Here is a 21,337-nt window from a genome sequence, read left to right as displayed (position 1 = left end):
CAAACAAAGGTTTATGTACCAAATATTAAGTTATGCTTTTCTGATGTATCAAAACTTATGTCATGCAATAAAATGCTAATTAATTACTTAAAAATCATACAGTGATTTTCTGGATTTTTGTTTTAGATTCCATCACTCACAGTTGAAGAGTAGCTATGATAAAAATGACAGACTTCTACATGCTTTGTAAGTGGGAAAACCTGCAAAATCAGCAGTGTATCAAATATTTGTTCTCCCCACTGTAAGTACTGATGGTTGTCCTTTGCTACTTTAGAGATGTCTCACGGTTGACCTTGTAACTATGATTCCTCTCTCCTTGCAAGCAATAAACCTGTTATAGTGTCATTAGGATTTTCCCTCTGTAACTACTTCCCAAAGGGTTCTATTCAGGGGAATTGCCATGACTTTGATCACTGTACCGGTGTTGATGAATATGTTTTTGTGTATTCTATTATTTGTACCGTAGTGAATGAGATCCACGTCTAAATTGATTTCCCCAAAAGGTTAAATGAATAATAGAGAAAACATAAACTACACAACACTGTGCTACATAATATTTAATAGTACTACACAATAAAACTCAGCAATACACAATGCTACATAGTGCTAGACCAGGGGTTCCCAAACTGTTTTTGGCCGACAACCCCATTTCGATATCTAAAAATTATTGTGACCACAACCATGTGAAGAAAAATTATATAATATTTTTTTTTATTTGTGGCTATGAGAGTCAATTGTAAAACATTCTCCCTCGACCCCATTTTCATACCAGGTGACCACACATGGGGTCGCGACCCCTAGTTTGGGAACCTCTGTGCTAGACAATACAGCACAAAAACTGAACAACACCAAATTATTAAGCACAACAAAAGGAAACCCACTCACCCACTCTTCTTCTCCTGGCAGAGGCTTACAGGAAAAAGCATGCATCAGGTTACTCACACATTACATGTGCGTGTGTGTGTGTGTGTGTGTTTGTGTATAGTATGTGTCTGGACGTGTGGATATGGGTGTGTGTGAATACAACCCCATTTCCAAAAAAGTTGGGATGCTGTATTATATGCAAATAAGAACAGAATGCATTGAGGGGCATTTATCCCTATATTGAAAATAATACAAAGACAACATATCAAATGTTGAACCTGACAAATGTTATTGTTTTTTGAAAAAGACATGCCTATTTTGAATTTGATGCCAGCAACATGCTTCAAAAACTTTGGGACAGACGCATGTTTACCACGGTGTTGCATCACCTTTTCTTCCAACAAGTGTTTGGGAACAGAGGAGATCAACTGCTGTAGTTGTGAAAGTGAAATGTTTTCCCATTCTTGTGTGATGTACGATTTCAGCCCCTCAACAGTGTCTTCTTTGTCATATTTCTTCTTTCATAATGGACCAAATGTTTTCAATGGGTGACAGGTTTGGTCTGCAGGCAGGCCAGTTTAGCACCCAGACTCTTTAACTACGGATCCATGCTGTTGTAATACTTGCAGAATGTGGTTTGGCATTTTCATGTTCAAATAAGCAAGGCCTTCCCTGAAAAAGACGTTGTGTGGATGGCAGCATATGTTGCTCCAAAACGTGTATATATTGTTCAGCATTAATGGTGCCTTCACAAATAAAAAACTTTATAAAAGGGCCTGGAGGGTCCGATAATGGAGCTTTTATTGCTTTTTGAGCGAAGACTCGAGAAGAGTTGATCTGACTCTTGGATCCACCCGGGACCCGGCGCTGTCTGTATTTGTGACTATATAAAGGTAGGAATTTGTAAGAGCTCTGTCTCCTCTTGGTCTCTGTGTGGGTGTGTGATTATCAAATGCTTGATTTTAATTCCTCTGCCTCTGAGCCGAAGCCCTGTTTTTACTAGAGATAGTAGTCAGTGAGATTCCATGTACTCCATAAATCAAAACTTAGACCTAGAGACAATATCAGTTCCCCGTCCAAGTCCCTCGTCGGTGAGAGTGTGTTTGGTACTGGTTTGCTCCAAGGTTGGGTAAAAAATACATTAATTCCTTGAGGTGTTTGTTCTGTGTTTACTAGTAGGTAAGTATATTTTTCATAGTCTATGTTAGGGACAAAAGAAGTGGGTTGACCAGGGATTCATTCCCGAGAAGGAATACGAAACTTGTGTCACTGCCATTAAAAGATCCAACCTCTGGCATTGCGTCTGGGCAGACATTGCCCTGAATGCTAGGAGGTTGGCTTAGAGCCAGATAGGAGGGGAACAGGCTGACAAGGGTTGGTAAGTTACAGCTGGGAAATACCCACACCTTGGAGAGCCCCAGAAAATAGATTAAACAGACCATAAGGGGACCTAAAGGCTATATAACGCCAGCACAAGTACGATAGGGGCGACTATCAGTACATCAGTCTCGGTGGGTGAACCAGTTCTAAAAAATTACAACTATAAATATTGTTGAGCCTTAGGAACCGCCGGGTGGCAACATAAAAAGTTCCTCCGTCGGAGGACTGATTGATAGGACCGTTCCAGACTTAGGATGTGTGTCATAAGCCAGGGTGGAAGTTAACTGACCTTGAAGTGGGTCAAGTTACGCCTTACGCTACATTCAAGTGCCTGGTAAACTGAGTTTGGTATAATCCCACCAAAGACGTAAAATCAAACTAAAAAGATTCTAAGGCAAGTGTGAAATAACTAAAGACGCTTGGCGCCGTCACCTGATTAAAACTGAGGTCTGATAAATAACAGGAGGTAAGTTGATCTTGTGATCCCAGAGGTAAAGCCAACAAAAGTGTGTATAAATGGATGTGTGTGTGTGAATGTGTGCAGTGCGTGTGTATATGTGGATGTGGGTATATGCGAATATGTGTGGGTGTATGTGTGTTTTTATGGATCGGGGTGTGTGTGTGTATATATGGATGTGTGTGTAAATATATATGTGGGAGTGTGTGTTTGTGTATGAATGTGTGTGTATGCATGTGTGCCCATTACCTATCTCCTCCAGTTCAGCAGTCATCGACTTAGAGCGCAAGGTAAGGGATGTGCTGGGTGCTCTCTTAGGGGGGGGGGGGGGCTGTGGAACGGACTTCAGTCAATCAAATCACTCAAAGAGTAACAACAACCAATCAAATCACTCAAAGAATAATAACAACCTATCAAATCACTTTGAGCATATTAATAAATCCACATGGTACAAGGCACATAGATGCATGCAAGTACAAATGTATACATAGACACACAGTCTTTCCCATACCTTTTTTGCGGACTAAGTCAGATTCCGGTTTACGGGTGACAGAAACGACCTTCATCAGGAGCTGACTTCCACCCTGACGAATCAGTGACACCACCTGTCTGTGGCCCACCTTCACCACATCACTACCATTCACCTGACACACACATTTAATCCTGATTCAATTATTGTTCGTTTCTTCGTGAAATGTACACTACATGTGTATTTATGTTTTATCTTGGTCTACCAAAAATAGAAAATTGTGTTAGTTAATCAGTTCTGTGGCCTTAAAATTATTTCCAAACCAGTTTAAAAATATGACACCTTTAAGTACATTAACATTACAGAGTACATTTAGGGCTGACTTTTTGTTCCTGATATTGTGATGTATTTCTGTTCATGTTTGTTATGTCTCATATTGATGAATGTTTGTTTATGGATGTAATATCTGATATTGTGATATAGGTCTGTTTATGTTTGTTATGTCTGGTATTGTTATGTAGGTCTGTTTATTGTTGTTGAGTCTGTTATTGTGAAGGAGGTCTGTTTATGGTAATGTTTGGTTGTTATGGTCATGGTTTATGTCTGGTATTGTCTGTTTTGCATCAGGATGCATTGTATGAATGAATAAAATAATAATTGTGTGTTAGTTTACCTCAATGAGGAAGTCTCCAGTGCGTAGCCCCGCCCTCCACGCCACCCCCTCCAGATCAACAGACTCCAGGTACTGCAGTGCTGGAAATGCTGGGGTCGGAGCAAATTCCTCTATGGGAGTCTCTGCTACAGACACGCAAAACAAATACACACAACATTCGTTTGTAAAACATTTTAGCCATGATTTGTTAATTTATTTTTTACTTTACATTAGATTTACATTACTTTATCAGATAGATTCCACCAAATATTACTTTATCATTATTTAGATACATCCCACCAATCAATACATAGATACATCCCCCCAATCATTACTCTATCAGATACATTCCTCCAATTTATACTTTATCATTACATAGATACATCCCCCCAATCATTACTTTATTATTACATAGATACATCCCCCCAATCATTACTTTATTATTACATAGATACATCACCCCAATCATTACATACAGTGGGGAGAACAAGTATTTGATACACTGCAGATTTTGCAGGTTTTCCTACTTACAAAGCATGTAGAGCTCAAAAGTCTGCATACCTTTAATTCTTAATTATGTATATTGCCACCTTTAGCATCAATGACAGTGTGCAGTATTTTGTAATAGTTGTCTGTGAGGTTCAGAATTCTTGCAGGTGGTTTACAGTGGGGAGAACAAGTATTTGATACACTGCCGATTTAGCAGGTTTTCACACTTATAAAGCATGTAGAAGTCTGTCATTTTTTTTATCGGTACTCTTCAACTGTGAGTGACGGAATCTAAAACAAAAATCCAGAAAATCACATTGTATGATTTTTAATAATCAATTAGAATTTTATTGCATGACATAAGTATTTGATCACCTACCAACCAGTAAGAATTCCGGCTTTCACAGACCTGTTAGTTTTTCTTTAAGAAGCCCTCCTGTTCTCCACTCATTACCTGTATTAACTGCACCTGTTTGAACTTGTTACCTGTATAAAAAACACCTGTCCACACATTCAATCAAACAGACTCCAACCTCTCCACAATGGCCAAGACCAGAGAGCTGTGTAAGGACATCAGGGCTAAAATTGTAGATCGCACCTTGTGGGGCATCAATGATCATGAGGAAGGTGAGGGATCAGCCCAGAACTACACGGCAGAACCTGGTCAATGACCTGAAGAGAGCTGTGACCATAGTCTCAAAGAAAACCATTAGTAACACACTACGCCATCATGGATTAAAATCCTGCAAGGTCCCCCTGCTCAAGCCAGCGCATGTCCAGGCCCATCTTAAGTTTGCCAATGACCATCTGGATGATCCAGAGGAGGAATGGGAGAACGTCATGTGGTCTGATGTGACAAAAATAGAGCTTTTTGGTCTAAACTCCACTCGCCGTGTTTGGAGGAAGAAGAAGGATGAGTACAACCCCAAGAACCCCATCCCAACCGTGAAGCATGGATGGAAACATAATTCTCTGGGGATGCTTTTCTGCAAAGGGGACAGGACGACTGCACCGTATTGAGGGGAGGATGGATGGGGCCATGTATTGAGCATTGAAGATGGGTCTTCCAGCATGACAACGACCCGAAACACACAGCCAGGGCAACTAAGGAGTGGCTCCGTAAGAAGCATCTTAAGGTCCTGGAGTGGCCTAGCCAGTCTCCAGACCTGAACCCAATAGAAAATCTTTGGAGGGAGCTGATCTGTATTGCCCAACGACAGCCCCGAAACCTGAAGGATCTGGAGAAGGTCTGTATGGAGGAGTGGGCCAAAATCCCTGCTGCAGTGTGATCAAACCTGGTCAAGAACTACAGGAAACATATGATCTCTGTAATTGAAAACAAAGTTTTCTGTACCAAATATTAAGTTCTGCTTTTCTGATGTATCAAATACTTATGTCATGCAATAAAATGCAAATTAATTACTTAGAAATCATACAATGTGATTTTCTGGATTTTTGTTTTAGATTCCATCACTCACAGTTGAAGAGTACATATGAAAACAGACTTCTACATGCTTTGTAAGTGGGAAAACCTGCAAAATTGGCAGTGTATCAAATACTTGTTCTCCCCACTATAGATACATCCCCCAATCATTATTTAATCATTACATAGATACATCCCCCAAATCATTACATAGATACATCTCCCCAGTCATTACTTTATCATTACATAGATACATCCCCCAATCATTATTTAATCATTACATAGATACATCCCCCTGTTCATTACCTGGTTACCTCCCCCTAAATACTGTCTCATCATTACCAAGATATATCCCCCTGCTCATTACCTAGTTACCTCCCCCTAAATACTGCCTCATTATTACCAAGATATATCCCCCTGTTTACCCTTCCATGAACTGCCACCTTAACGTGGTGGAGGGGTTTAAGTACCCGAGTGACCCTAGGAGCTATGTTGTCTGGGGCTACATGCCCCTGGTAGGGTCTCCCAAGGCAAACAGGTCCTAGGCAACGGGTCAGACTAAGAGTGGTTCAAAACCCCCTTAATGATGAGAAAACATTTTAGGTCCGTGACGTCGCCCGGCATGGCGCAGCCAGGGCCCCACCCTGGAGCCAGGCCTGGGGTTGGGGATCGTAAGCGAGCGCCTGGTGGCCGGGCCTTTCCCCATAGGGCCGACGTGGGGCCGCCTTCCCGTGGGCTCACCACCCACAGGAGGGACCATAAGGGGCCGGTGCGGAGAGGATCGGGCGGCAGTCGAAGGCGGGGGCCTAGACAGCCGGATCCCTGGACACGGAAACTAGCTCTAGGAAGTGGAACGTCACCTCGCTGTCAGAGAAGGAGCCTGAGATCGTGCGAGAGGTTGAGAGGTTCCGACTAGAGGTAGTCGGGATCACCTCTACGCATGGCTTGGGCTCTGGAACCACACTCCTTGAGAGAAGATGGACTCTTCACCACTCTGGAGTTGCCCATGGTGAGAGGCGGAGGGCTGGTGTGTGTTTGCTTATAGCTCCCCAGCTCTGTCGCCATGTGTTGGAGTTTACCCCGGTGAACGAGAGGGTCGTTTCCCTGCGCCCACGGGTCGGGGATAGGTCTCTCACTGTTGTTTGTGCCTACGGGCCGAACGGCAGTGCAGAGTACCCGACCTTCTTGGAGTCTCTGGGAGGGGTGCTGGAAAGTGCTCCGACTGGGGACTCTATCGTTCTACTGGGGGACTTCAATGCCCACATGGGCAATGACAGTGACACCTGGAGGGGTGTGATTGGGAGGAACGGCCCCCCTGATCTGAACCCGAGCGGTGTTCAGTTATTGGACTTCTGTGCTAGTCACAGTTTGTCCATAACGAACACCATGTTCAAGCATAAGGGTGTCCATCAGTGCACGTGGCACCAGGACACCCTAGGCCACAGGTCGATGATCGTCTTTGTTGTCATTTCATCTGACCTGCGGCCGTATGTCTTGGACACTCGGGTGAAGAGAGTTGAGAGTTGGGTGAGGCCATGGAGAAGGACTATCGACTGGCCTCGAAGAGATTCTGGCAAACCGTCCGGCGCCTCAGGAGAGGGAAACAGTGTCCTACCAACGCTGTTTACAGTAAAGGTGGGCAGCTGTTGACCTCAACTGGGGATGTCGTCGGGCGGTGGAAGGAATACTTCGAAGATCTCTTCAATCCCGCCGTCACGTCTTCCGTTGAGGAAGCAGAGGATGAGGGCTCAGAGGTGGACTCGTCCATCACCCGGGCTGAAGTCACAGAGGTAGTCAAGAAACTCCTCGGTGGCAAGGCCTGAGTACCTCAAGTCTCTGGATGTTGTGGGGCTGTCTTGGTTGACATGCCTGTGCAACATCACGTGGCGGTCGTGGACAGTGCCTCTGGGATGGCAGACTGGGGTGGTGGTCCCTCTTTTTAAGAAGAGGGACCGGAGGGTGTGTTTCAACTATAGGGGAATCACACTTCTCAGCCTCCCCGGGAAAGTCTATGCCAGGGTTCTGGAGAGGAGAATACGGCCGATAGTAGAACCTCGGATTCAGGAGGAACAGTGTAGTTTTCGTCAGGGCCATGGAACACTGGACCAGCTCTATACCCTCTACGGGGTGTTGGAGGGTTCATGGGAGTTTGCCCAACCAATCTACATGTGTTTTGTGGATTTGGAGAAGGCATTTGACTGTGTCCCTCGCGGCATCCTGTGGAGAGTGCTTTGGGAATATGGGGTCCTGGGTCCTTTGCTAAGGGCTGTCAGGTCCCTGTACGACTGAAGCAGGAGCTTGGTCCGCATTGCCGGCAGTAGGTCAGACTTGTTCCCAGTGCATGTTGGACTCCGGCAGGGCTGCCCATTGTCGCCGGTTCTGTTCGTAATTTTTATGGACAGAATTTCCAGGCGCAGCCAGGGGACGGAGGGTGTCAGTTTTGGGGACCACACGATTTCGTATCTGCTCTTTGCGGATGATGTTGTCGTGTTGGCACCTTCAAACCAGGACCTTCAGCATGCACTGGGACGGTTTGCAGCCGAGTGTGAAGCAGTGGGGATGAGAATCAGTACCTCCAAATCTGAGGCCATGGTCCTCAATCGGAATAGGGTGGCTTGCCCACTTCAGGTTGGTGGAGAGTGCCTGCCTCAAGTGAAGGAGTTTAAGTATCTAGGGGTCTTGTTCACGAGTGAGGGAAGGATGGAACAGGAGATTGACAGACGGATCGGTGCAGTTTCTGCAGTAATGCGGTCAATGTATCAGTCTGTCGTGGTGAAGAAAGAGCTGAGCCGCAAGGCGAAGCTCTCAATTTACCGGTCAATCTACGTTCCTACTCTCACCTATGGTCATGAGCTTTGGGTCATGACCGAAAGGACAAGATCCTGGATACAGGTGGCCGAAATGAGCTTTCTCCGCAGGGTGGCTGGGCGATCCCTTAGAGGTAGGGTGAGAAGCTCGGTCACCCGGGAGGAGCTCAGAGTAGAGCCGTTGCTCCTCCACATCGAGAGGGTTCAGCTGAGGTGGCTTGGGCATCTGTTTCGGATGCCTCTGGAACGCCTTCCTGGGAAGGTGTTCCGGTCCCGTCCCACCGGGAGGAGACCCCGGGGAAGACCTAGGACATGCTGGAGGGACTATGTCTCCCGGCTGGACTAGGAACACCTCGGTGTCCCCCCGGAAAAGCTGGAGGAAGTGTCTAGGGATGTCTGGGCATCTCTGCTTAGACTGCTGCCCCCGCGACTCGGCCCCGGATAAGCGGAAGATGATGATGATGATGATCCCCCTGTTCATTACCTGGTTACCTCCCCCTAAATATTACCTCATTAATACCTAGATACATCCCCTTCACCATTACCTCATTGTTACCTAGATACATTCCCTTCACCATTACCTCATTGTTACCTAGATACATTCCCTTCATCATTATGTCATCAATACCTAGATACATCCCCTTCATCATTTCCTCATCATCACCTAGACACAACCCCATTTCCAAAAAGTTGAGACGCTGTGTTAAATGTAAAGAAAAACTGAATACAATGATACGCAAAACATTTGAACACTATATTCAATAGAAAATGGTACAAAGACATAATTTCAAATGTTGAAACAGAGGTTGTTTCTTGAAAAATATATGCCCACTTTGAATTTGGTGCCAGAAACACGTTTCAAAAAAGTTGGGACAGCGGCAAAGACTTTGAAATGTTGTTTAAGGCTAAAAAATAAACCTGGAGGAACATCTCACAACTAACTAGGTTAAGAGATAATCTTTCAGAAGTAAAGATGGAGAGGGGTTCACCACTCGGTGAAAGACTGTGTAGGCAAATATGGCAACACTTTAAGAATGTTTCTCAATGTAAAACTGCAATTGCATATCATTAAAAGATTCAGAGAATCCAGAGAAATCTCTGTATGCAAGGGACACGGCCGAAAACCAATATTTGATGGCCGTGATCTTCAGGCCCTCAGGCAGCACTGCATTAAAAACAGACACGATTCAGTAGTAGATATCATTGGATGGGCTCAGAAACAATTGTCCAACTTTTGTCCACTAATGCAAATTAAAACTGTACCATGCAAAGAAGAAACCATGTATTAAAAAGATCCAGAAAAGCCGCCTTCTTCACTGGGCCCACAGGGCCCATGGGGCCCAAGTTAATTTAAGATCGACTAAGTCTAAGTGGAAAACTGTCCTTTGGACTGACAAATCAAAATCTGAAATTATTTTTGGGACGCCATGTCCTCTGGGTTAAAGACGAGAGGGACCATGTGGCTTCTCTATCAGTGCACAGTTCAAAAGCCAGGATCCGTGATGGTATGGGGGGTCCATTAGTTCACATGGCATGGGTGACTTGCACATCTGTGAAGGCCCCATTTATCTGGAAACAATATATACAGGTTTTGAAACAACATATGCTGCCATGCAGATAATGTCTTTTTCAGGGAAGGCTGTGCTTTTTTCAGAAAGACAATGCCAAACAACATTCTGCACATATTACAACAGCATGGCTCCATAGAAAAAGAGTCTGTGTGCTAAACTGGCCTGCCTGCAGTCCAGACCTTTCATCCATTGAAATAATTTAGTGCATTATGAAATAAAAAATACAACAAAGGAGACCACGAACTGTTGAGCAGCTGCAGCCATATATCAATCAAGAATTGGAATACATTTCACTATCAAAACAATGGCAATTGGTCTCCTCAGTTCCCAAACGCTTGTAGAGCATTGTTTAAAGAAGAGGTGACACAACACAATGGTAAACATACCCATGTCCAAACTTTTTGAAACCTTTTGAAACTTGTTGATGGCATGGAATTTAAATTGGGCATGTATTTTTCCAAAAACAATAACATTTCTCAATTTCCACATCTGTTATGTTGTCTTTGTACATTGTACATGTTTTTTCAATAAAATGTAGGGATTAATGATTTGCACATCATTGCATTGTGTTTTTATTTGCATTTTACACAGTGTCCCAACTTTTTGGGAAACAAGGTTGAACAGCCCTTTCATCATTACCTCATCATTACCTTTAGCTCCTCGGAGAACAAAGCCGAATCCTTCGCTGTCTCTCTTCTGCAGCACGGCACTCTTCTCTTCGATAACATAATCACTAAGATCACAGGGTAGGAGTCAGAGATAACTGTAAGTAGTTCTGGATAAGAGTGCCTGCTAAATTACAAAAATTGCAAAAATATAAGTGTAGATACACAAGGGGAGAACTACAACACTTGGGTGTCCTGACAGCAGGTTTTCAAGACAAAAGATTTAGCAAGATCTGTAAAACCTGAATTGGAGCAAATTTGGAATTTTGGTTTCAGAAAGAAAATGTGATGTACATCCTGGTCAGAAAATATAGCAACAGATGGTGTGAAACAAACATGCTAAAGAGGTTTTACTTAGCCGGTCCTAGTTAACAAAGATGTGTTAACTAGGACCCTAACCCTAACCCTTTTGCACTAATCAGATTGTTGTCTGCTGTACATTTAAAAGGAAATTCATATTTGGATCTCAAATAGATATTTTAAGTAATTCAGAATATATCAGTTTTTATTGTTATCTTTTGTCAGCACAACATATCATTTATATGGCCTACTTCCTCAACCTGCTTATAGCCAGTGTAACCCAGCACAGTTTTGCTTTCGACTGCAACACCAAGTCACTGTATTGCTTAGCATTGGTTCACCCAGATGTTTTCTGTACACAATGGACAATGCTGAAAATTCTGTCAAAACACTTATGTCAAGCCTACATCCCACATCTCCAGTCACCATGTGCAATTACCCAATATTCAGATCTCGCAGACAAAATACTTACATAAACAATCATTCTGTTTGAAGTTATTCTAGCCAAAACATATTAAACCATGAATGTAGGATACCTGCATGTCACCTAAAAGGAAAATATAGCCTCTATCTGGAATACCTGCAGATTGCCTAAACCAAAATACAATATACACTGAACAAAATTATAAAAGCAACACTTTTGTTTTTGCCTCCATTTATCAAGAGCTGAACTCAAAGATCTAAGACTTTCTCTATGTACACAAAGGCCTGTTTCTCTCAAATATTGTTCACAAATCTGTCTAAATCTGTATTAGTGAGCACTTCTCCTTTGCCGAGATAATCCATCCACCTCACAGGTATGGCATATCAAGATGCAGATTAGACAGCATGATTATTGCACAGGTGTGTCTTAGGCTGGCCACAATAAAAGGCCTCTCTAAAAAGTGCAGTTTCACTGTATTGGGGGTGTCCGGGGGGGTCCAAAAACCAGTCAGTATCTGGTGTGACCACCATTTGCCTCACGCAGTGCAACACGTCTCCTTCACATAGAGTTGATCAGGTTGATTGATTGTGGCCTGTGGAATGTTGGTCTACTCCTCTTCAATGGCTGTGAGAAGTTGCTGGATATTGGCAGAACCTGGAACACGCTATCGTATACGCCGATCCAGAGCATCCCAAACATGCTCAATGGGTGACATGTCTGGTGAGTATGCTGGCCATGCAAGAACTGGGATGTTTTCAGCTTCCAGGAATTGGGTACAGATCCTTGCAACATGGGGCTGTGCATTATCATGCTGCAACATGAGGTGATGGTCGTGGATGAATGGCACAACAAAGGGCCTCAGTATCTCGTCACGGTGTCTCGGTGCATTCAAAATGCCATCAATAAAATGCACCTGTCTTCGTTGTCCATAGCACACGCCTGCCCATACCATAACACAACCACCACCATTGGCCACTCAATCCACAACGTTGACATCAGCAAACTGCTGACCCACAGAACGCTATATACGCTGTCTGCCATCTGCCATCTGCCCTGTACATTGAAAACTGGGATTCATCCGTGAAGAGAACACCTCTCCATAGTGCCAGACGCCATTGAATGTGATTATTTGCCCACTCAAGTCAGTTACGACGACAAACTGCAGTTAGGTCGAGACCCCAATGAGGACGACGAACATTCAAATTAGCTTCCCTGAGACGGTTTCTGACAGTTTGTGCTGAAATTCTTTGGTTCTGCAAACCGATTGTTGCAGCAGCTGTCCGGGTGGCAGGTCTCAGACGATCTTGGAGGTGAAGATGCTGGATGTGGAGGTCCTGGGCTGGTGTGGTTACCCGTGGTCTGCGATTGTGAGGCTGGTAGGATGTACTGCCAAATTCTCTGAAACGCCTTTGGAGACGGCTTATGGCAGAGAAATGAACATTCAGTTAACGGGCAACAGCTCTGGTGGACACTCCTGCAGTCAGCATGCCAATTGCGTTTATAATTTTGTTCAGTGTATTTCTGGCATACCTACATTTCAGCTAAAGGAAAATACAGCCTCTATCTGGAGTACCTGCTGGTTGCAATGTGGATTTGATTCACACAGGGGACTGTGGTGGAAATTGAGCTATTCCAAATTACAATGAAACCATATTGCTTATTATTATGTTAAATGGACATTTTAAATATAATCAAGTAATTGAGTAAGGCCATTGTGTCTGTTTCTGCTCTTCTTACTGAGCTGATCCTTGGATGGAAAACTCTTGACCTGACTCTGCTGAGCATGTTGTTAACTGCTCCAGGTTTGCAGTCTTCAATAAAGCCTTAATTGTAAATAATAATCTTCAGTCTCCCTGCTTTTTTCATTACAATTTCCACAACAGGACATCTAAGAGGGTCAGTCTCTGAAATCAGGCAACCAGGTAGAGTGTGAAAATGCTTATGCGTACATGGGTGTACGTGAGTTACCTGTAGGAAGAGTAGTTGTCATAGGAACCCACGGTATAGTGTCTGAAAAGCCTTTTGGTGCGATCCTCTCTTGTTTCTGAATGGACCCGCCAACAAAGACACACACACATACACAAATAAAAAATATATATATACACAATCACACATAGTCAAAAGTCATGTCCTCTACCTCTGGAACTCAGCCCCAGAAGACAGAGTAGAGGTTAGAGTTAGGGTCTACCTCTGGAACTGCTTGAAGGAAGCATGGGGTTTTAAGGATCTAGTATAGGCCAAGCAGGACAATCATTACAGTGTGTAGGTGTGTGGGTTACCTAGGCGTGGGTCATACTGTCTCATCTGGACTTCTTCAACACAGTCAGCAGGAAACCAACCCGGTCCTTCCTTTAACTGAACCCTCCCAGAACCCTCCTTCTCGATACTAAGCACTGCAACAATATAGATATGATACAAAATAACAAACAAAACATACGTCATATTAATATTGGATCCTGTCTGTTGGTTCCTCCAACCCCTCTCTGCTGCTTCCTGTAAAAGGGTTCATCTAACCCTGCCAGGTAGTTCCTGTCTGCTGGTTCCCCTAACACTCACTGCTGGTTATTTTCTGTTGGTTCATGTAAAACTGTCTACTGATTACTCTAACCCCACCTGTTAGTCCTTGTCTGCTGATTCCTCCAACCATGTCTGCTGGTTCCTCTAACCCCCTTCTGTTAGTCCCTGTCTGCTGGTTCCTCTAACCCCACCTGTTAGTCCCTGTCTGCTGGTTCCTCTAACCCTATCTGCTGGTTCCTCTAACCCTGTCTGCTGGTTCCTCTAACCATGTCAGTGGATTCCTATCTGCTGGATCTTCTAACCCTGTCTGCTGGTTTCTATAAACATGTCTGCATGTTCTTCTAACCTTTTCTGTGGGTCTTCTATCCCTGTCTGATGGTTCCTATCTGCTGGTTCCTCCAACCAGAGTGCAGGAGATATCTGACCTTTGACCCTTTCTCCACGGTGCAGGCTGATCTCTCCTGGACCCTGCGGTGTGTGTGAGCGCGTAGCAATGAAGGTTCTCCCTGGCACAGCACTGTACAGTCTACGTTTCCCACGCTGCACAGGGCTTGGGGGAGAAGGGGGCGGGCTGGGGTCCCTCTGTAGCCTGCCACTGGGGCTACACATACACACAGACACAATCAGACACGCACATTAATACACACACAAAAACACAGACACACATATACATACGCACAGACACCCATTGTAATCAGATATTAGTTCAGAACCCATAGTGGCCATCAACGGCCTTCCTTCAATTACTGTAGTGGCCTCGGATTGCCTTCCTTTAAATTACTGTAGTGGCCGTTGATTGCCTTCCTTTAAATTACTGTAGTGGCCGTTGATTGCCTTCCTTTAAATTACTGTAGTGGCCTCGGATTGCCTTCCTTTAAATTACTGTAGTGGCCTCGGATTGCCTTCCTTTAAATTACTGTAGTGGCCGTTGATTGCCTTCCTTTAAATTACTGGAGTTACAGCAGACAGCCTTCCTTTAGATTTCTGCAGTGGCCATGAATGGCTGTGTTTCATTAACCATAATATTTGTGTAAATATCACAATCTACCTGAAAAACTGTTACTGTATTCACATGGATGTGGTCATTAATTAGAAACCAGAAAGGGGGTATGCTGTTTTATTAATTTCTTTACTTAAAATGCTAGCATCAAAGCGGACATGACATTTCACATTAGAAGAGTCTGTTTCTGTGTTGTTTGATGATACAGAGTTGGAAACATCCTTGCTCTTTGAAACAGTTAATAATGTCGAGGTGAATAACAAACTGCAGATATGTTTGGGGTTGTCCATGTTTCATTCTTTGAAATGTTGGTAATATTGATTAGATTACAATAGCAACCCTGTTTTGATAACTTGATAGGCTCGCAAATCAGCTGTGGAGCTCAAATGATTGCTTTCTTAGTCTGGTAATGGAAAGCGTTGCAGTATTGATGTGTTCTCGTGTTTCTTCCTATTTCATTCATATATGTAAACTGCCATCACTAATTAGACAGCAAACTTTCCAGTTTGTCTGTCAGACTACAGAAAAGTTTCCTGGGCACAAATGTGTTATTCCCTTGTGAAGCAACAAGCTGTTACTTCCTCTAACTAGCCAGGAGTGGAGGAGTTAATGTTCTGCTTGGTGAAGATGTTGTCACTTGATCGTGATAATGTTCTGAATCTGCCAAAAGTTGTGCCACAAACTTTCCCTCATCATCCACAAAAAGTAATATGACATATGAGGTTTGTGTGCCTTATTCTTACTTTTTTATGATCACATTAGCTGTTGTCTTCAAATGATTGCTGGCATAATCTTGTCTTAAAAGCAGTTGCAGTGTTTTGTTTGATGATCAAAATGGCATCCGTAAAGGTTTGGCAAAGCATAACAAAGGATGATAGCAAGTGTCTGGACACAATTTTCACTGCTATGAAGATAACCTATGTTGACCTCTGCATTTCAATGAAAATGCAATGCCCAATAATTGCCAAACTAAAAATAAAAGGCATAAAATAAAAACGCTTGGCATCACTGGTCTATTAGCTGCCACCAACATAGTTCCATCTCTGTTTGGCCCCTTTCCATTCCCATAACTCACACCTGGACTCCATTCCTTTGATTACCATTACTCACACCTGGACTCCATTCCTTTGATTACCATTACTCACACCTGGACTCCATTCCTTTGATTACCATTACTCACACCAGGACTCCATTCCTTTGATTACCATTACTCACACCTGGACTCCATTCCTTTGATTACCATTACTCACACCTGGACTCCATTCCTTTGATTACCATTACTCACACCTGGACTCCATTCCTTTGATTACCATTACTCACACCAGGACTCCATTCCTCTGATTATCATTACTCACACCAAGGCAACAAAAGACTGGAAAAGTTGTGTAATGCAAAAAAACTAAACCAGCTGGAATATCACACAACTAATGAGGTAAATTGGAAATAGGTTAGTAACGGTATTGGGTATTAAAATATCATTCCAGAGAGGATGGGAGTGTCAGAAGTTAAGACGGGGAGGGGTTCAAAACCTTTTTCAATGTAAAATTGCAAATTGCAGATTTTAGGGATCTCATCATCTACAGTACATAATCATTAAAATATTCTGAGAATTCGGCGAAATCTCTGTATGTAAGGGACTAGGCCAAAAAGTATTGCATGGTCGTGATCTTCGGGCCCTCAGGCAGCACTGCATTAAAAACAGACACAATTCTGTAGTGGACTTCACTGCATGGGCTCAGGAACACTTCCAAAAATAATTGTCTGTGAACATGTCACTGCATCCACAAATGTGACAGAATTCAGGAAACTGGTCTTATGTCGCATCTCACTACTTTTCAGGAGAGACGTTTATCTTCAAGAAGGCATTTCTGTTTTGCAGAAATGCCTTCTTGAAGATTGTGAACCGTCAAATGTGACGTAATAAACTAGTATGCAAAGTGAAAATACGAATAAAATGTAAAACTCAAACCGAATTTAGTGTTGACAGCAAATCTGAGTGGGAACCATGTGTGAGAGAATACTTTCTGGAGGACAATGATGCCATGACCCTGTCTGACTCGAAAGATGAATCAGACAACAATGAGGAAATACCACACTTGGATACTGTTCACAATGTTGTCAGAGAATGAAACATTGCAGATTCATCTGATGAAAATGATGGTGAAAGAACTGAGATGTACAGTGTTGTTGTCACAGATTAAGTTGACCGTGTGATGGTGAAGGAACTGAGATGTACAATCTTGTTGTCACAGATTAAGTTGACCGTGTGATGGTGAAGGAACTGAGATGTACAATCTTGCTGTCACAGATTAAGTTGACCGTGTGATGGTGAAGGAACTGAGATGTACAGTGTTGTTGTCACAGATGAAGTTGACCGTGTGATGGTGAAGGAACTAAGATGTACAGTGTTGTCACAGATGAAGTTGAAAGTGTGATGGAATCAGTGGAATGTCCTGTGCAGGCAGCATATTAGAAGGAAATGGACAAAATTCTGGCATTTGATTGCCTGAATATTGAACACTTTGAGTAGCGAAAACACAGTAAAGTCAACAGACCAAACGCAAATGGCAAAGAACTTTGTATGTAATCAAGGGATTTCCCATCTGTCACGAAACATTCCTACATTTATACGGGGGAGTCTAAAGTTTGCTGACTGGCTACATAATTATTTTTCAGAAAGTTGTCAAAAATTCTTTGCATTGCTATTTATCTAGCTTTACTGTAGCTAAAGACATAACTGTTAAAGTTAACTAGCTACGTAACAACATTAACTTACCAGCTAGCTAACATTTTCTTGGTTTCTAGCTTGTTTGTTGTGCAACTAGCTTTTCTTCACAAAAGTGAGCAAGTCATTTAGCTTGATAATAAGCTACCTTATTGACCGGTCATTCACCCAGGTGTGTGTGATTATGCCTAGTTATTATATTTGCATTGTCCTCACAAGTGAGCAAGTCAGTTTGATAAGCTACCTGATTGACCGGTCATTTACCCAGGTGTGAGTGATTATGCCAAACTGACTCTAACACCTCCCCAACCCTCAAATCTTGCGCCTTACATATTTTTAGTATATTTTTTTGTAATATATTAATGCTCAGGCCACTATTCTTATTTTTTATTCATTTTGTAAAATAATTTGCACTAACGGACCAGAACAAATTCCTTGTTAGTTGTGAAACTCATTCTTTCTGATTTTGATTCTGATGCTTGATGTTGACAACCCAGGCCCTCAGTACAATAAGACTGCTAAACGGTTCAAACTATCTGCACTTACATTGCTGCTACTATTTATTATTACTGCTAAGTCACTTTACCTTTCACTATACTGTTTCTACCTGATGTATCAAGTGCATATGAAAACAATTACATTTTATTTGGTTGGATATCATATGTGTTTATTTGAGATCAACCAGACCAGTTTAGTACAAGGCCAGAGTGCCCTCATTTGAATACTTAAATAGCGGGGTGGGTTAAGGCCTAAGAGGGTGTGAACTACGTTGAATGGGAGTAAACAAAGACCAGCTCTCTGGCAAGTGTGAATCTTTCAAGGCTTTTTTAGAGCAGCATATATTTCCCATAACTTTATCAGTATTGTAGGATATACCATTACAAAGCTCTGAGTCTGGACGTTTATAAAATACAATAAAAAGCCAAACCAAAATTTTGCGATAGGACCCATTTCCTGAATTCTGTCACAAATGCAAGTTAAAACCCTACCATGCAAAGAAGAAACCATATATAAACAAGATCCAGAGCCCCCGCCACCTTCTCTGGGCCCAAGTTCATTTAAGATGGACTGAGCCGAAATGGAAAACTGTTCTGTGGTGCACTGTTCAAAAGCCAGCCTCTGTGATGGTATGGGGGTGCATTAGTACACATGGCTTGGGTGACTTGCACATCTGTGCAGGCACCATTAATGCTGAACAATATATACAAGTTTTGGAGCACTATATGCTGCCATCCAGATGACATATTTTCAGGGAAGGCCTTGCTTATTTCAGCAAGACAATGCCAAACCACATTCTGCAAGTATTATAACAGCATGGCTCAGTAGTTAAAGTGTCTGGGTGCTAAACTGGCCTGTCTGCAGTCCAGACCTATCACCCATTGAAAACATTTGGCACATTTTGAAACAATAAACATGACAAAGTAGACCCTGAACAGTTGAGCAGCTGAAATCCTATATCAAGCAAGAATGGGAATACATCTCACTTTGAAAACTACAACTGGTCTCCTCAGTTCCCCAACACTTACAGAGTATTGGTAAAAGAGGTGATGCAACAAAGTGGTAAACACCCCCCTGTCCCAATCTTTTTAAAATGTGTTTTAAGCATATACATCCTCTCAGGCTGCATTACTGCATTACTGGAATGGCAGCTGCTCCGCTGTTGATCTCTAGGCCATCCAGAAGGTGGTGAAGTCTGCAAAGCGCGTCATTTCCCTTCCGTTCAAGGCATCTACCATACACGTTGCCTTAGGAAAGCATGTGACATCATAAAAGACTACAGCCACCCCGGCTATGGTCTGTTCACACTGCTGCCATCTGGTAGACATTACTGGAACATCATAAAAGACTACAGTCACCCAGGCTATGGTCAGTTCACACTCCTGCCGTCTGGTAGATGTTACTGGAGCATCAGGACATGCACTTCCAGACTCACAGACAGTTCTTACCCCTAGACCATAAGCCTCCTCAACCAGCAATACTGATCTATTGATCACATGTACACTTCATATGCTCTGGTCATTTTCTATGTACATTCCAGTACATTAACACATTTTAATGTATCCATTTATAGGCACTACAATGCTTATATGTATATTTAAGATTTAAATTCAAACTGTCCATATTCCCATTTCTACATTATTTGAAATTGCTTCTAGTCACTATTGTTACAGTGGGGAGAACAAATATTTGATAACCTGCCGATTTTGCAGGTTTTCCCACTTACAAAGCATGTAGAAGTCTGTCATTTTTATCATAGGTACTCTTCAACTGTGAGTGACGGAATCTAAAACAAAAATCCATAAAATCACATTGTATAGTTTTAAAGTAATTAATTTGCATTTTATTGCATGACATAAGTATTTGAGACATCAGAAAAGCAGAACTTAATATTTGGTACAGAAACCTTTGTTTCTGAAACCTCTTCAAAATTTTCAAATAATTGCGCCAACAGTTGTTGCCTTCTCACCAAGCTGCTTGCCTATTGTCCTGTAGCCCATCCCAGCCTTGTGTTTTGGGTCGTTGTCATGCTGAAAGACCCAGCCACGACCCATCTTCAATGCTCTTACTGAGGGAAGGAGGTGGTTGGCCAAGATCTGGTGATACATGGCCCCATCCATCCTCAATACGGTGCAGTCATCCTGTCCTCTTTGCAGAAAAGCATCGCCAAAGAATTATGTTTCCACCTCCATGCTTCACGGTTGGGATGGTGTTCTTGGGGTTGTACTCATCCTTCTTCCTCCAAACACGGCGAGTGGAGTTTAGACCAAACAGTTCTATTTTTTGTCTCAACAGACCACATGACCTTCTCCTATTCCTCCTCTGGATCATCCAGATGATCATTGGCAAACTTCAGACGGGCCTGGACATGCGCTGGCTTGAGCAGGGGGACCTTGCGTGCGCTGCAGGATTTTAATCCATGGCGGCGTAGTGTGTTACTAATGGTTTTCTTTGAGACTGTGGTCCCAGCTCTCTTCAGGTCGTTGACCAGGTTCTGCCGTGTAGTTCTGGGCTGATCCCTCACCTCATGATCTTTGATGCCCCACGATGTGAGATCTTGCATGGAGCCCCAGAGGGAGATTGACCGTCATCTTGAACTTCTTCCATTTCCATTTTTAATTGCACCAACAGTTGCCTTCTCACCAAGCTGCTTGCCTATTGTCCTGTAGCCCATCCCAGCCTTGTGCAGGTCAACACTTTTATCCCTGATGTCCTTACACTGCTCTCTGGTCTTGGCCATTGTGGAGAGATTGGAGTCTGTTTGGTTGAATGTGTGGACAGGTGTCTTTTATACAGGTAACGAGTTCAAACAGGTGCAGTTAATACAGGTAATGAGTGGAGAACAGGAGGGCTTCTTAAAGAAAAACTAACAGGTCTGTGAGACGGAATTCTTACTGGTTGGTTGGTGATCAAATACTTATGTCATGCAATAAAAGGCAAATTAATTACTTAAAAATCATACAATGTGATTTTCTGGATTTTTGTACCTATGATAAAAATTATAGACTTCTACATGCTTTGTAAGTGGGAAAATCTGCAAAATCAGCAGTGTATCAAATACTTGTTCTCCCCACTGTATACCACCTGCAAGAATTC

At 42.9% G+C, this 21,337-nt stretch overlaps 1 protein-coding gene across 1 annotated transcript in view; it reads right to left on the bottom strand.

Moving 5' to 3' along the window:
* Nucleotides 1–21,337, bottom strand: part of shank3b (SH3 and multiple ankyrin repeat domains 3b) — a 133,412-nt gene that overhangs the window by 54,816 nt on the left and 57,259 nt on the right. The window contains 9 exon segments of the mRNA XM_034296770.1: nucleotides 886–909; nucleotides 2,951–3,031; nucleotides 3,213–3,345; nucleotides 3,844–3,968; nucleotides 10,763–10,845; nucleotides 13,470–13,545; nucleotides 13,781–13,841; nucleotides 13,843–13,887; nucleotides 14,451–14,619. Coding sequence (XP_034152661.1) covers nucleotides 886–909; nucleotides 2,951–3,031; nucleotides 3,213–3,345; nucleotides 3,844–3,968; nucleotides 10,763–10,845; nucleotides 13,470–13,545; nucleotides 13,781–13,841; nucleotides 13,843–13,887; nucleotides 14,451–14,619 — 797 coding nt within the window.

The sequence above is a fragment of the Esox lucius genome, chromosome 14, assembly GCF_011004845.1.
Source record: "Esox lucius isolate fEsoLuc1 chromosome 14, fEsoLuc1.pri, whole genome shotgun sequence".
NCBI lineage: Eukaryota > Metazoa > Chordata > Actinopteri > Esociformes > Esocidae > Esox > Esox lucius.
Note: the sequence above shows the minus strand (reverse complement) of the source record. Positions and strands in the feature narration are given on the sequence as shown.